The sequence below is a fragment of the Camelus bactrianus genome, chromosome 5 (genome assembly GCF_048773025.1).
Source record: "Camelus bactrianus isolate YW-2024 breed Bactrian camel chromosome 5, ASM4877302v1, whole genome shotgun sequence".
NCBI classification, from domain to species: domain Eukaryota; kingdom Metazoa; phylum Chordata; class Mammalia; order Artiodactyla; family Camelidae; genus Camelus; species Camelus bactrianus.
The window spans coordinates 24,677,104-24,693,893 of record NC_133543.1 but is presented as its reverse complement, the minus strand read 5'-3'; the positions used below and the strand labels follow the sequence as shown (position 1 = coordinate 24,693,893).

Sequence of the window (16,790 nt, the reverse complement as noted above, 5' to 3'; positions counted from 1 at the left end):
ATCATATACTACAGGTCCAGAGGGATAGCAAAAGACAAAAAGGGTTCCACTAACTAACATGGAAGATGCAGAGTATGACACAGAAGGAAAAACAAAGGACTGACAAAAGCATTAGGAGAATCAAACTCAGATCATGGGAAAATATAAGAGAATTTTGAGGTGTAAGATTGGTTAAAACTAAAAGACAAAAAAGAAAGTCTGCTAGTACTCTTCAAGAGTAACTAGAATGATTTTTTTTTAAATAATGGCATTAACCAGGGAAGTCACAATGTAAAAAAAATTAAAAATATTTTTTAGAAAGGTGAAATGAAGTGTAAAGAATGCATTCAGCATTCCTGATCTGGATAGACAGATTTGTGGTATTTCAGGAAAGGAATATGAGTATCTTACCTAGCAAACACTGAGGATTATCAGCTTTTCGCACTCTAACAGACCAATGGGGAGCCTGAATAGGGTCCAAATCACTAAAATGCAAAACAATAAACACAAGATCCTAATTATAGCAAACTGAAAGACTCATAAATTTATCAAAATGCAATCTAATAAAAACATGATATACAAGGATAAGCAATCCATTTTGCTTCCCTTAAACTTATTATTCAGATGCATAAGGTCATTTGGAGAAGCTTAAAAAAAATAAAATCTTAAGAAATCAAAGTTCTCAAAAAAGCACAAAAGGGAAAACCAAAATCAAAACAAAGTAATCAAAAAACAAAAATGATTCTAAACAGGCAATGTACACTGATAATCTAATGAGAGAAATACATTTTAGGAATAAAAACAAAATGAGAAATAAGCATGAATGAGTAATAATCTTTTTTATTATGCTATTTATTAATTTAAAAAACTACAAAAATTTACACAAGATCAAAAGTGCCCTATTTTCTCAATTAGATTATGGTGCAGTTAATGGAATACTATGCAGCAATTTAAAAATTGACAAGATAGAGCTACACTTATTAAATAAATGAATAAAGAAAATTAATACATAAATTTAAACTTTAAAAAGATACACTCCCAAAATGTCAACTGGTTATTTTTTAAATAACAAAATTGTAGGTAGTCTTTACTTTCTTCTTTATACCTATTTAAATTATCTGATTAAGAAAGCTTATGTTACTTTTACCATCAGAAAATCTAACACATTCATTTTAATTATGAAAAAGTCTTCACTCATTGTTGTGCAACAGCTTAAGAAGCTACTAAAATTATGTTCCTCTTTCTTCACATTCTTCCTAGATAGTGCTCACTGTAATTTTTAACTTTTCCTGTGCAATTTTCCATTACATAGGAGTATATGACATGGACTTTTTGTTACTTATGACATTTAATGATCAAATATTATTCCCACATATTTTAATGACCATCATCTCTTCAAAGCCTTTCAAATGCTTCTTACTAGCTAAGAAAAGTTCCAACAGAATTATGCACTGAATTCCAAACTGCTTAGACACAAACTTGCTAAAACCAAGTAAGATTCAGATTGCTCATTATCCCTGAACTAAGGATCATATCCTCAGAGTCTGAAGCTTAAAACACATCTCTAATACCTATCAATCAATCTAAAAAGTGATCTTTAAAAATAGAAAGAAAAAAAAAACCAACCTTATCAAAAACTGATACAATGGAAAACAAAAATTGCTAACCACTTAGTTAACTTATTTTACTGAAATTTGTGAATCTCAATGTACTACTCTTCATTTTGGTCTCTTTCTCTCTCTGCTTTGTTTTGTTTTGTTTTTTTCCTTTTTCAAATAGAGATACCGGGAATTGAACTAAGTACCTTTTGCATGCTCAGCATGTGCTCTACTAACTGAGCTCTACCCCCTAACCCCTCAATGTACTACTCTTAACATACTTACGAATAAACATCATTATCCACAATGATACCTTCAGTCAGGTGAGGCCATGTAGTTGCTAAATGGAGCTCACTAAAATAAATAAAACATAAAATATATCCATAAGCTTTACTGTATATATACCCTCTGAGTCAACAAATCTACTTCTAGAATTGTATCCTACATGAATAACCAGAGATGTACATATAAATAAGTTAAAAGTGGTCATTATTCATAATACAGTAAAACTGTAAACACCTGGTTTAGCAATTAGCAGCACATTCATATAATGTCAATGTCTGCAAGAAAAAACCATGCTATATATAATAGCCAAAAATTACAAGTAAACCAAATGTCTATCAGCTGATGAAAGGATAAATAAAATGTGGAACTATTCCATAAAATGGAATATTATACAGCCATAAAAAGCAATGATGTACTGATTCATGCTACAATATGGATGAATCTCTAAAATATGCTAAGTGAAAGAAGCCAGACACACAAGGTCACATATGATATAACCTAGTCTATATGAAATGTCCAGAGTAGGCAAATCCATAAAGGCAAAAAGTAGATTAGTTTTTGTCTACAGCTAGAGGGCCTGGGGAGAGCAGGAGGTAAGGGGTTTCTTTTGGGGTAATGAAAGTGTTCTAGAATTAGATACTGATGATGGTTGCATAACTCTATACACACTAAAAACAATGAATTGTATAATGTAAAATTGTGAGTTTTGTGATACGTAAATTATATCTCAATTTTGAAAATATTATGTTAAAGATGAGGGGTTGGCACACTTTTTCTACAAAGGACCAGAGAGTAAGTATTTTAGGCTTTTTATGGGCCATGTAGTTTTCTTTCATATCCTTGTTTTTTTGTGTGTTTTTTTTTTTAACTTTTAAACATGTAAAAACCATTTTTAGCTCATTAGCTATAGAAAAACAGGCTACTGGCCAGATTTGGTCTACAGATCATAGTTTTCTGACCTCTCACTATAGACAAACATTAAATTTCAGAAAGACTTCATGTAAAATTATAAAATAAAAAAGCCATAAAAATGTACAGGATTGCATATATTTATAAAATATACAAAAATATTGTGCAAGAAGAGTTAACATAGCAGGCCCAAAGAAAGGATTACTTGTAAGGTTGGCCCCTGGCTTGGCATCTGGGAACTTGAATTTTGGGAGGTTCCTACCATTTCCTGGTAAGAGTAGCTCACTGTGCCCAAATTACCTGTGCAAACAATATGGTTTATGCAAACATCTGGTCTTCTTCCAGTACATGCTAGGCAGAGGGTACCTACGTGACCAGTTTCTGATTAAAACCCCCCCGTACTGTGTCTCTAATTAGGGTCCCTGGTAGACAGCCCTTCATACATGTTGTCACAGGTCACTGCTGGGAGAATTTAATGTGTCCTCTGTGACTACACTGGGAGAGGAAGCATGTCCTTGGTTTGTTCTGGACCTCACCGTATGTGCCTTTTCCCTTTGCTGATTTTGGCATTATATCCTTTTGCTGTAATAGATCGTAGCCATGAGCACAATGATATGCTGAGTTCTGTGAGTCTTCCTAGCATATCAACCTTGGGGTGATGTTGGGGAGCCTTGTTGCATATATATATATGCATATGTACATAAATACACCTAATTCAAGTATATGAGAAATGGCTGGAAACACATACCTAGCTGTTGTCAGCAATCACCTATAAGTAGGGGGGATTATGAATTTAGTGATTTTTTTTTCCTGTCTAGATTCTGAATCCACTTCTTATGTTTGGAGAGTACAGAAGCCAAAAAGGCCAATTACTTCACTTCTCTGATCTTTGGTGGTGCTCTACTAACTGGCAACTCCAGTCTGAGACTGCATCTTTAAGTACAGTTTAGAATTCACTGTGGGAGCAGGGCCAGCACTCCACAACAATGCACTGTAACCTTGGTTGTGAACCAGACAACGAGGCACCCTTGGCTCAAGCCTATTTTCTAAGCCAGGTTCTACAATGGTCCCAATTAAACCTTTGAGTTTGAGTTACCAAATACCTTCCCAATTAATCAATTTTTCACTTGAATTGGTCAGAGTTGACCACTACAGTTCACAACTAAACAATCTTCATACTTAACGTGATTTTTGCCCCTTTTCACATGTTTTCTAAATGTTCTCCACTGAGTGTGAATTTATTATTCATAATAAAACTAATTTTTAAGGTAAAAAAAGCACAAACAGTATGAATATCAGAGTACATGAATGATTAGAGGTTTAAAACTATATGCTCCTGAATAATTTTATGCATCCACCTCAGATTCAGTTCCTACACTTTTATGACTATGTCTTCTCTACTCCCCCTAACTGCAGAAAAGTTTCTTTGACAAGGAAAAAAGACGCTGAAAAAAGCCTCTTCATTTCCTCTTCCACTACCAAACATGCCTTTTCAAAAGCATAGGGCCCATAACATACGTTAATCACTGTTTGATTTAAACAGTCTACCATATGCACCATATTACTCCTAACTTATCTTTGTGTTCTTCTCAACCACTTGTTCCTTTGTTGAATTCTCATCATGATACAAATTAGGAAGAAATACTTATAACTAAAACCTTCAAATTTCTACCAAGTCAATTTATTTCTCTCCCAAAATTTTCTCTGAGTAAAATCTAAATAAATGAACCCGTTGGACAGCCACAAATGTATCTGTAATCCACCCTGTACCATTTCCCCCTTGTTCACCACATTCCCACCATGATGGCTACCTTCTATTTCCTTTAGTCAACTTGCCAAGCTCTTTCCTGAATCAAGGCACTTTGCACAGGATCCTCCTTCCACCTAGGATGGTCATTTCCTCACTCTTTGCCTGCCTGAGTCCTCCCCTAATTGAGACTCAGAATAAATATCACTTCCTTTAAGAACACTTTACTGATGGCATAACAATCTAAACTAGCTTCTCATATTACTGTCATTACATACTCTATACTATACTCTTCCTTCAAATTATCCTACATTTAATTAGACTGTAAATGCCAAGAAGGCAGACACTGTCTATTTCACTTACTTTCGTATCTTCCTTATTTAGAACAGTGCCTGGCACATATAATAAGAATCAATTTAAAAAGATACACTTTATATTCTCTCTTAAGTGACCTTAAGTTAAAAGTATTATTTCTACCTCTATGTGACAATATTAAAATATATGTATATACGGGAGTATTTTTTAAACAACCAAATAGTTTAACAAATGAGATAGTTTCTGTATCAGCACTGTTTATTAGTTTCCAAATATTCTGCCATCAGTGACTAAATTTTCCAACCCCTACATTCTCTTGTGAAACATCTACTTTTAATGTTCATCAATTCTTTCAGAAAAGCAAGTGGGTAATCTATGAGGTCACCTTTGTGTCATTTACTGAAGTCTTAATTTGTGTATTTTGAAAAGGGGCCAGGAAAAATGCAAACAGTTGTTAATTCTGGGTCATGGCCACATGAAAGTTTGTTGTATATGATACTGCCTGTGCTTTTCAATATTTAAAATGTTTCCCTCAAAGAAGACCAAGAATCACTTCAACAAGGAATAATCAATAAATGGTATTATATGCATTTTATATACTACTTTAAACCCTCTTTTACTTAAGTTACAGAGAAAAAAATTAAAAGGTGAACAGATTGTTAGATGTAGGTCTTTGTTTTCAGTACCATATTCATTCCAGGAGGCTGCATTATTACAAAGTACAGTAAAATCAGTATCAATAATAATCTTAAAAGTAAAGTCCCATAATTCAAATGTTACATTGAAATTCTCACCTAATAGGATCTTCACAGGCACCAAATGGTAACTTGCCAAACTCCAGGCCTCCAACTTCTCCTCCTACAAGGGCATCTATATCTAAACAAACAAAAAACTTTCCATCAGTTATCCAAAAATGGTGAAATAACAATTTAATCTAGTTAGATTAGCCCTTTGAGAGAATATAGACTTAAAAGTGTCAGCATTAAGACACATATAGCAAGTATGAACAAGCTGTCAGATATTAAAGACTTCCCTCAAGAACGTTATATAGCAGGGGGAGAGATATAGCTCAAGAGGTAGAGTGTTGCACAAGGTCCTGGGTTCAATCCCTGGCACCTTCTCTAAAATTAAATAAAATAAATAAATTACTCCCCCAAAAAGTAAATTTAAAAAAAAAAGTTACAGTAAAAAGCACAATTCCTATTTGTACAGTGCTGCATTCAAGCCATGCATTCTATTCTAATTTTTTTTGAACATATATTTATTTTGTATTAATGGAGGTACTGGAGATTGAACCCAGGACTTCAGGCATGCTAAGGATGTGCTCTACCACTAAGCTATTCCCACCCCTAGGCCATGCATTCTAAATTTTATCCTTCTGAAACAGTCCTTAAATAGTACCCAAGAGAACATTATTCCCATACATCTTTTTTCATTTTCTAAGAATATGATTAATATTATCTGAAAGAAAGATGATCTATTAAAAAAACTTTCTCATCAACCTACATTCATCAGTTTTGCTGTCAATTTCTGAGTAGACCAAATTAGTCATCATTAATAAAACTTTGTTTCAGCCGACAGTACATGGAAATATTTAAAGTTCAGGAGAGAATTTCTTTTCCATTATGAATAGTATCTGAGATTAGAGGAGAATTTAGAGGTTAAATCACCCTCCTCAGTTCCACCCGTCTTGAAGAAGTAATAAACACTTCTAAGAGACACTGAAAAGATTTATTTCTCTTTGAAATAATACAGATGGTTGTTTTTAATTATTCAAACTACACTGGGAATTTCTAAAATTAAAATCTACTGTTGAGTTATGAACACTCCACGATTTGCTAAAACCATGTTTAACAATTATCTATACCCTAACTAAATTATTAAAATTAGTCATTAAATATGGCTCAATTACTTGATTCAGTAAATTTTCTCAAGTCAATTCATTCCATTTTTCCAACTAAAGAATGCTCACAATAAAGATCATAATGACTAGCTTTATTATAAGATGTGAATTAAGAGCTTCAAGATTTATAATAAGCACATTCCATAAATCAGTAAGTTGAAAATTATTACTATTAACTGTACAAAACTTTTAGTTGAATTAAAAGTTGAAAAGCAACACTGTCGAATGAAAGGATGATGGGTCCTGGAGTTTAACCAATATTTAAATGCGAACTTTATCATTTGGTGACCATGTGACCTTGGGCCAGTTATTTTTGATCTCTAAGAATGATAGTAATACTTATCTCACAGGTAAACAAGAATTACATGAAATAGTATATTAAAGGCCAACCACAGTGTCTGGCCCATGTTACATGCTCAGTCCTTTCCCTTTATAAGAGAAAATATTAAAAAGTTAAATGGCCTTCAGTCCACTGAGGAAGAAGGTTAATATTCTGATCCCTATTAAAAAAAAACTGGCAACAGAACACTAACAAAGGCCTTACTGGCAATCAGAATTATGTTAAGATTCTGGCTCTTGGACTTCTTAGATCATCAACAGACCATACCATCTTGGGAAATCTTTAAAATTGACTAATAATAGAGTGGCCTTTGAAAAAAGGAAAAAGAGGGTAGGAATTAAAACTTCAAAATTAGAAGCCAGCTATAAATTGTCTAGTGGTATTGTTGTCTGGGAACTAGAAATACCAAAACAAACATTTGAGTCTTCTAATATAAATCTCAGCTTAGCTTTTATTTCCCTCTGCTGTAGTTTAGATGCAGTTCTTTTATTACATTATTCAGTGGTATATAAAATAACACAGTAGTGGTATATATAATCACCAAAAGCTATATGTACTACATTAATTTTAGTATCATCCCAGGGCTACCAATTTATTACTTTCACTTTTATAAACAAATCAACCATTTGGAACAAAAATAAATAGTAAAGAATATTACTTTACTCTATTTCTCTTTGAGGGAGGCAGAATAAAAAATGTATTCAGGCTAATAAAATCCTGGTAACTATTTATAAATTTGTATTAAATTTTTTATTAGCTATACTTTAATATAATTACACTTATATGTGACAGAAACACCTAGGAACCAAAATCTCACTTAATTAGGCTCACCAGGCTGAGCTTTTCTAGAACTTAGATAACGTCTGTTCATATCTGTGTCCCTGGCAGAGACTGGCCTATTATAGGCTAATAATTAATGATTGTTAAATGAATCAGTGTATCAATGGTTAAGTAGGTAAAGTGATTTTAATGACATTTTTTATTAAATGCAAGTTAAAGTAAAATATTCTACAGCTCTTCCCGTAAGTATATGTATATATACCCTTTTTTTACTTAGCCCTCTTCTTCAAACTCTACTCTCTATAAGGTTCTGTGTATGTCTATCCTCAGCCTACGAGAGTTACTTCTCTTATTATATTCTGAAAGCAGGCATTTTAACCATTCATTACATAATAATTTACAGCACATGATGTTCCACTGCAGGGGGATGCTTTATAAATAATATTAGCTTTCAAAGACAGATTGTCAAATATATAGTAATGCTGTCTCTAGAGCACCCTACAGAGCTTTTTTAAGAGAAAAAAGTGGTAACGACAATGAAATGAGCAAATTACATTTTAAATGAGTTACAAATATTTCAAGTTTAAAATGCTTGAAACACACTGTTAAATAATTTAATTTCCAAATATATTTTCTCCATTTATTCAACTTGTTAAATATAGCTCTAAATTATCTCACCTGGAGGTTGCTGAGGCCAAAAATACTGCTGCCAATCTTGAAGTACATAGGTAAACCGTATAGCAATACTGACTGGAGGCAAAGGAGTCAAAGGACATCCCTAGGAAATGAATGCAAAGATAATGCCATGTAAATGTTAAGCACCCTTGCTCTACGTAAATACCACAACCCAATTTCAAACTACTGGAATGGATAAATGGCTACCTTTATGAAATACGGATTTTCAGATTATAGTGTTAGATATGGTACACATATTCTAGCCATGAAAAACATATGATATTCCAGCCATTAAAAGGAAAACTAAGTTGCTGAAGTTATTAAAGCCAAAGGTCCAGAATTTAGGAAATCATTTTCATGGGAGAAATTCTCACAGCCTAAAAGTTCAAGAGATGAATCAATGCCAGAGAGCAAATTACACTGAAACAAAATTTTAAACTGTTACCTGGCAAAGAGATATTAAGTTCTATTACACAAAATGCTCTTTCAAAATATCTTAAACAATTTTAATTATACAAACATAATTTCTTACTATTCTTTTCAGCAATGGTGAATGTGAAAAACATGCGATTCATTTTTTAAATACGGTAAAACTATTATATAAAGTATAAGACTAGGTTTGGGAAGATGACATCTTTTCTTTTAAATAAAAATAAACTCAAATTAAAGCCAGTCTTGACTATTTAACCAGAATTTTAGACTAAGACAAATGGCCCCTCATGCAAAATGGTTTATATTAAATGAATCAGAAAATTTAGATCTTTACCTTCATTAAATATTATAAAAATTAATATCATCCAAACATCTCACGATCTCAGCTTCCCTTATAGTTAACCTACATTAACATGGAACAGGACTTAAATGTGTGTAGTAATCATCTAGGGAGCTTGTGAAAATGAAGATTCAACAGTATTCTGCATAACTAACCAGTTTCCAAGTGTTGCTAATACTGCTGCTCAGGAGGACTAACACAGACACCTAGCTCAGCAGCAGCATCTATAAATGTCATTAGTAACTTTAAATACAAACTCAGTCTAAAGTCACAATATAAGGTAGCTGCCCCCAAAAAAGGTAATTCAGTTTTGGGCTGCTGTGTCCTAGACAAGCAAGGTAAGATTCCACCTGACGAGGAATAATTACTTTTTACTGAGGTCTAGATATCAAATGAGCATTCACCCGTAATAGGGTATAAAACAGTCTAGAAACTGTAACAAGGTCACTTTGACATATAACCTCTGCTAAAGTCACAAAGCAGTGGAAACAACATAGAAAGAGATAACCAAAAAGAAACAGCCAGGACCAAACATGACATAAATATCTTTGTGGGCCCTAGGAAAGTACAGAAAATCTGAAGTGTTAAGTGTGGGGGTCAAGGCACATACTTAACTGCATGTGCAGAAGTGACAGCCCAGGATTACAGACCACACTAAATGGAACCAAAAGTACTCAGCCCAGAGTGAGGGTACCGCAAGACTCTCTGCTTAAGGCAGACACTGGGGCAGGGCACTCCTGCTGGGTACAGTGGCTTTGTTGCAAGGTATGGGGCTAGGGAGAGTTATTGTGTGATGGAGAAAAAACCTATTCTCATGACCCGAGTAAGCAATCCAATGATTCCAAGACTCAATATGCAATACCTTAGTATCACCATTTTAAGAGAGACTCCAAACGCCATTTTAAGACTGGCTTCTGAAATAGTCTGCAGGTAGGGAGCAACCATAAAAATACAAAACCACTAGAAATGATGGGAAAGCTAAAAACTATAAATACAGGCTTCATTCAAAATAAGCCTGCAAACAAAATTTCCCTAAAACATGAAGAAATTTGTCTAAAAAAGACAAATATCCAAATCAACAATCAGAATATAAAAACAAGAAATATAAAGAACCTGTGATAGAATGAAGAATGATGTCTTAACTAAAAAAGCAAAGAATAGGGTATGAGAGACTTTTCAAATATTTAGAGGATTATGGCAGATTTAAACTTAATTTTATGTGATTCCGAAGGGTAACCACCCGCCGCTGCCCACTTGGCCAAGGAATCCATTTCTAACACTTACATCCATATGAAAATGAAATAAATTGTCAGAGAAGGGTGAGTGCCTTGGAATACTTCCAGTAGATGTTAAACAGTAATTTTTATAAAGATAACTTTATAAAGACAGTACAGGAGAGTCACATATTGGGTAGCTTTAACTATGTAAACCCCTAAAATACCCAAACCAGGTCTCAATTACTGTAAGTTCAAATCATACCAAATCAACTTTGAGAGATGTTTCATATGTGGACAAGGGAGGTCTATGAAAGTTCTGAGAGATAATGTAAGAAACTGATTAGGAACTTTTTTTTTTTTTAAGTACAATTAGCAAACAGTCATAATGTAAGTCAGACTCCACAGATCAAGGTGGTCCCTAGTTTCAGTAAAGAGGAGTTGAGTTACACAGAAGAGGGACATAAAAGATTCAGGAAAACACTGTTCACTAAAAATTTTTAAGAAGAGGAATGAAGTATTAATATTTGCATCTGACTAGAACTCGATCTAAGATAATTAAATATAACTGAAGATTTCTGATGAGAGAGCAAAGGAAAACTAATGAGGTAGAAATAACACAAACTGGCCTTTCTCAAAAATTTCTAAGTAACATGTAGAATTAAGCAGTACTTAAAGCATTTCAAAGCCCAGAAAAGTTTTGGAAAAAAAATTACACAGACATGGGACTTTCTAAAATATATGCTTCTATGATTTTTTTTTAATGAAGATAATCACAAGAAACAGGTTACAGTATTTATTTTGAGGAGAGGAACTAAGGATAAAAAGATTTTAACTTTACTTAAATATCTCATATAAAAGTATATGCATACTTTTTTTTATTATTGTCAAACCGATTTATCTGGGTGGTGATAATCCTACCACTATGCTATTTAGAGCCTTGATTTATGAAATTAAGTTCTTTATGAAATTAAGTTCTAATCTTAAATATCTTTCTACAAATAATGTATTAAAAAATTTTCAGCATTTTTCCTCACATTCTTTCCCATTTTCAAAATTTGAAAAACCTTCAGAAAAGTTGATAAATCAGTATAATGAATACCCATATGATTTTCACCAAGTTCACCAATTACTAACATTTTGATACATATACACATATATATCATATTTATATAAACAATTTTTGACTGAACTTTTTGAAAGTAAGTTGTAGGCATCATGCCATTCACCCCTAAATACTTCAACATGTAATTCCTATGAACAAGGACGTTATCCTGTGCAGCCATAACACAATTATCACACTCAGGAAGTTTAACATTGGTACTAATTTCTAATATATAGTCCATATTAAAGTTGCCCCAACTGTCTCAATTGCGTTCTTTATGGCTATTTTATTTTGATCAAGGATCATGCATTGCATTTAGCCGCTATGTCACTTTAGCCTCCTTTAAGCTAAATAGCTCCCAGCCTTTGTTTTGCCTATCATGATACAGACATTTTTAAAGGGTCTAAGCCAGCTACTTTGTACAATATGCTCATTTTGGAAATATGTGATTGTTTCCTCATGTTTTGATTTATGTTAAAACATTTCCAGCAGGAATGCAACACAGATGATGATATAGCCTATTAAATGTATCATACTAGGAAATATCTAATATCAGTTTGTTAACCAAGTTTGATCACTTTTAGTGAAATGGGTGCCAACTTAACCACTTAAGGGGACTATTTCTCTAAGTGGAGAATCCCCTCCACCACTTTCTAATCTGTTCTCTTTTCTAGAGGTATTCACAAATAGCTCCTCAATCTAGACCCTAATTTTCCCCCAGAGTAACACAGGCAAGTCCTCCTTATCTCTATGAATTATTTTTAGAGAACACCAAGGATTTATTGAGAACATCCAATTTAGCCTTGCTGCTCTCAGTCACAGAATATAAACCAGGTTAATTTTAAACATCAAATTAAAAGGAGACTTGAAGGAAGGAAAAAAAAACAACAACAATTCAGAACCCAGAGTTTACATCTCAGTTCCTCATAGTCAGAGCCCCAAACAAGCAGCTACCTGAAGCCCTCTCATGTGGAGAAGTTCGCAATATTACTATTAGAGGAAAATATACTATTAGAGTATAAAGAGTTAACATAGTAGATAAATGTTAACCAACTGAACAAACAAAATTAGTTTCGGCATTAATACACAAAAAACTAATTGGATACTTTGTTTCTTTAAACATACACAGTAATTTATGTAGTCAATAACATCTTTCTTCTAATTACATTATCAATATTAGAGAAAAATATTTCTATATAATCAAGAAAATTACCAAGTTACTACTTTAATCTGGATTCCAGAGAAGACTGAAAATATCAATGCCAACTCACAATCTTTGATTTGAAGATATCCAGCAAACCTGATAAATGAGTGTACTGATTTGGAACTTTTCGAAGATGAACCATTTCAAAATCAGTTCGGACACCAGGACCCTGACATTCACCAACATACATTCTTCGCCATTTGTGATGAATCTGCACAAAGAGTGGCACCTGGCTATAGGAATAATTAAGCACGAATAGATTGTAAGTTCATTAAACACTGAGTAACTCCTAAATCTCAAATTTTTCCACTATTACATTACTTTAACTCCAAATATTTTTAAATATTAATAATAAATATTAAGTAAACAAGGAACACTCCACAGACTTCTATTTGTGAAAATGACACTCTTAGTTCCCTTACTCCTTACACTAATCAAATGAACTTATTCTCTATTGGCACTTTGTAGTTCAAAAATTATTTTAAAATGGCTAAGTCATAAAAAAGCAAAATGAAAATTTTCTTGAATAAAAGTGATCCTACCATGTCAGGCTTTCCAAGGTCATAACAAAATTTGATTCACAGGTATTAAACAATATAAATTGAACTCACATTAGTGGTGAATTATTTTTTACCTCATCATTTATATAGTTGATATAAAAGATACAGTTGATTATCCTTATTCAAAGATTTCCATATCCACAAATTAGCCTACTCACTAGAATCTATTTGTAACCTCAAAATCAATACTCATAGCATTTTCAGTCATTTGAAGACATGTGCAGAGAAACAAAACATACAAGTTACCTGAATGCATGTTCATAACTCAGGTTGAACAAGGCAAATTTCTGTCATCAAGTTTTAAAATTAGATTTTGCATCAAAATGTAAATAAACTGAACATTTGGAAGCAAAAAACAAATAGTACAATTTATTCTTAATTCTAAATACTCATTTACTATTTCAGTAAGTTTCCCTTTAGAAACACTTCCCCTAAAGTTTTTGTATTCCAATATAATAATGTACAAGTACTGATCCTAATTATAATCAAAACCCTAACGTTTAGTAGCCATTTTTCTTTGTAAGTTATAATTTAAAATAGTTCTTAAAACTTACTGTCTAGGTTTTCCAAAATGTCTACCTACCAGCCAGTGTTTCCCAAAGCAATAGATACAGAACTCAGAAGAAGATTGCACTTAGATTCACTGAGAACAGCATCATTGTTTGCAGCAGGGGCAATCACCACAAATTCTCGGAGTCCATACCTTAAAAAAAAAACACTGCCATTAAACAGGGAAAAATGTCAGAATACAAAAATCTATTATTTGAGAAACGTGAAAAAACTTCCCTGAAGGAAAGTTAGGTCAGAACTACAGGTGCGTCTTTCTTTCTCTCGTTCTTTGTCTTTCTTTCTTTCATGGCAACTGAACCTGTAACAACCTGGATTTCCTTCACTTGGTGAAAAATTTCCATCACTCACCTATTATTTTCCCCTATTCTTTACAAATTAGGAGAAATTTAATGAAATCACAAAGAAACAACATTAAAAGACAGTTTTCTCTTAAATATTAGGTTTCAAAACTGAAAGATGAAAGCCAGCACTTAAATCTTATGTTAATTAAGCCCACTAATGTGGAAATATAAAATTTAATTGGTTCCTTAAATGTCAGGAGAACAATTATCAGCCATGATGTACTTCTGCTGTCTAAAAGTGAGAACATGGTTTACTTAAGGATCCTAATTAAAGAATTCTTATATTCTTTCACTCAATAACACATATTAGATAGGAATCACAAAATTATCAGAAAATGGCTTACTCTTCCTATGATATCTTACTTATCTTAGAATAATAAAAACTTCTCATTTAGTTGACAAGTCCTTTTAAAACCACAAATTTGCAGCCAAAATGTACAAACATGTTAAGGTCAAACTGTGATCTTGCCTCCTGAAAATTCCTGTCCTATTCAATGTATTTTTATTTAATAGTTTTTTTAAATATAGAAAATGATTTATATAAAGCATTACTCATCTAATTTATTTCAACTATATGTCAAAAGTTATGAATACTTATTTTTATGAACATTCTCCTCAAGAAATCCTTAAAACAGCAGTTAAAGAAAAAAGGTTTTAAAATGTTAAAAGTTCAACTCATAATTTGTTTACTGTTTGGATGACAATTTATTTCATCTTCTCATCTCGCCTCCACCCTCCTACCCCTGAAGTCAAAACTAGTTATGCAGAGGTAACATCAAATACTGAAAGGAACCCAGAGCTGTGAATTTAAGCTTTAAAGGTCTTTAAACATAGTTTTCTTCTTTCCTTTCTTAATGTCCTTGGAAGAAAGAAAACAAAACAAGCAAATATTTTTCACAGTATCCCACCCACTATAGTGAAACCATTGTCAACAGTTTCTTAGTCATTCTTCCAGAATTATTGCATCTGTCCATGTATTCAGCCTATCCTCAAAAAAGATTATATCAACTTTCTGTACCTTCTTTTCAAAGGCTCATCTCCCCTACTGATCAGTACTTTGTTTCCAGTTTTGTGCTGTTGCAACAATACTGCAATTGTCTAGTTCCACAAATTATATCTGTGGGACAAATTCCTAGAAGTTAAGATGCTGGATAAAAGAACATCTGTATCTTTAACACTGACAACTGTTGCCAAACTACCTCTTCCCCCTCCACAAACGTACAAACTGTACTAGTGTATATGCCTTTTCACAAAAAGTAAGTCAAAGCGAACTGCTTCCTATTTATCTGCAATAAAATTCAATCCTCTGTGTCTTTGTTTCCACTACCTGGAATGTTTCCCCTGGTCAACTGCCATCACCAATATCAATAGATCCTTTTTTTTTTTTTTTTTTGAAGATTCACCTCAAATAACATGCTGTCACCCCTGTTAAATATGCTATTTTGATTTCTAATGTATTATAATTATCTTTAAATGATCAATATACAACAGTTGGCCAAAAGGTACATGAAAAGATGCTTAACATCACTATTCATCAGGGAGATGCAAATCAAAACCACAATGACGTATCACCCTATACCTTTTAGAATGCTTATCATCAAAAAGAAAAGAAAATAACCAGTGTTGGTAAGGATGTGGAAAAAAGAGAACCCTTGAGCATTGTTCATGGGAATGTAAACTGCTGCAGCTACTATGAAATACAGTATAGAGGTTCCTCCAAAAAAATTAAAAATAGAGCTACCATATGATCCAGTAATTCCACTTCTGGGTATTTATTCCAAGAAGACAAAAACACTAATTCAAAAAGACATATACATCCCCATGTTCACTGCAGCATTATTTACAACAGCCAAGATATGTAAACAACATAAGTATCCACTGATGGATGAATGGATAAAGAAAACGTATGCATATATAGTGGAATACTATTCCATCATAGAAAAGATGCTATTTGCAACATGGATGGATTTGAGGGCATTATGTTAAGTGAAGTAAGTCAGAGAGAAAAAGACAAAATACCATATTCTTGCTTTATATGGAATCTGAAATAAAAAATAAAAATAAAAAACAAAACAAAAACACTGAGCTCATAGATACAGACAACAGATTGGTGGCTGCCAGAGGTGGAGTATGGGAGGTGAAGGGATCAAAAAGTAGAAATTTCCAGTTATAAAGTAAGTCATGGGGATGTAATGTACAGCACAGTAACTATACTTAATACTATACTGCATATTTGAAAGCTGGTAAGAGAATAAATATTCTAAGTTCAAAGTTCTTATAACAAGAAAAAAAATGTTTTAACTTTGTATTGTGATACATATTAACTAGACTTACTGTGGTGATCACTTCACAATGTATACAAATACCAAATCATTATGTTGTACACCTGAAGCTAATACAACATTATATATCAATTATACCTCAAAAAAAAAAAAACCCAAAAAACAAAAATCCAACCCAGAAGTTAGGTTGTTTTGTCCACAACGGCTTTGT

At 32.8% G+C, this 16,790-nt stretch overlaps 1 protein-coding gene across 2 annotated transcripts in view; it reads right to left on the bottom strand.

Annotated features, from left to right (window-relative positions):
• RAB3GAP1 (RAB3 GTPase activating protein catalytic subunit 1) overlaps positions 1-16,790 on the bottom strand; it is a 94,026-nt gene that overhangs the window by 34,608 nt on the left and 42,628 nt on the right. For both annotated transcript variants that reach the window (XM_074363566.1, XM_010973223.3), the window contains exons 6-11: positions 13,970-14,089; positions 12,894-13,059; positions 8,535-8,634; positions 5,628-5,709; positions 1,863-1,931; positions 391-464 (exon numbers count right to left, since the gene is read on the bottom strand). In XM_074363566.1, coding sequence (XP_074219667.1) covers positions 391-464; positions 1,863-1,931; positions 5,628-5,709; positions 8,535-8,634; positions 12,894-13,059; positions 13,970-14,089 — 611 coding nt within the window. The remainder of the gene's footprint in view (positions 1-390; positions 465-1,862; positions 1,932-5,627; positions 5,710-8,534; positions 8,635-12,893; positions 13,060-13,969; positions 14,090-16,790) is intronic.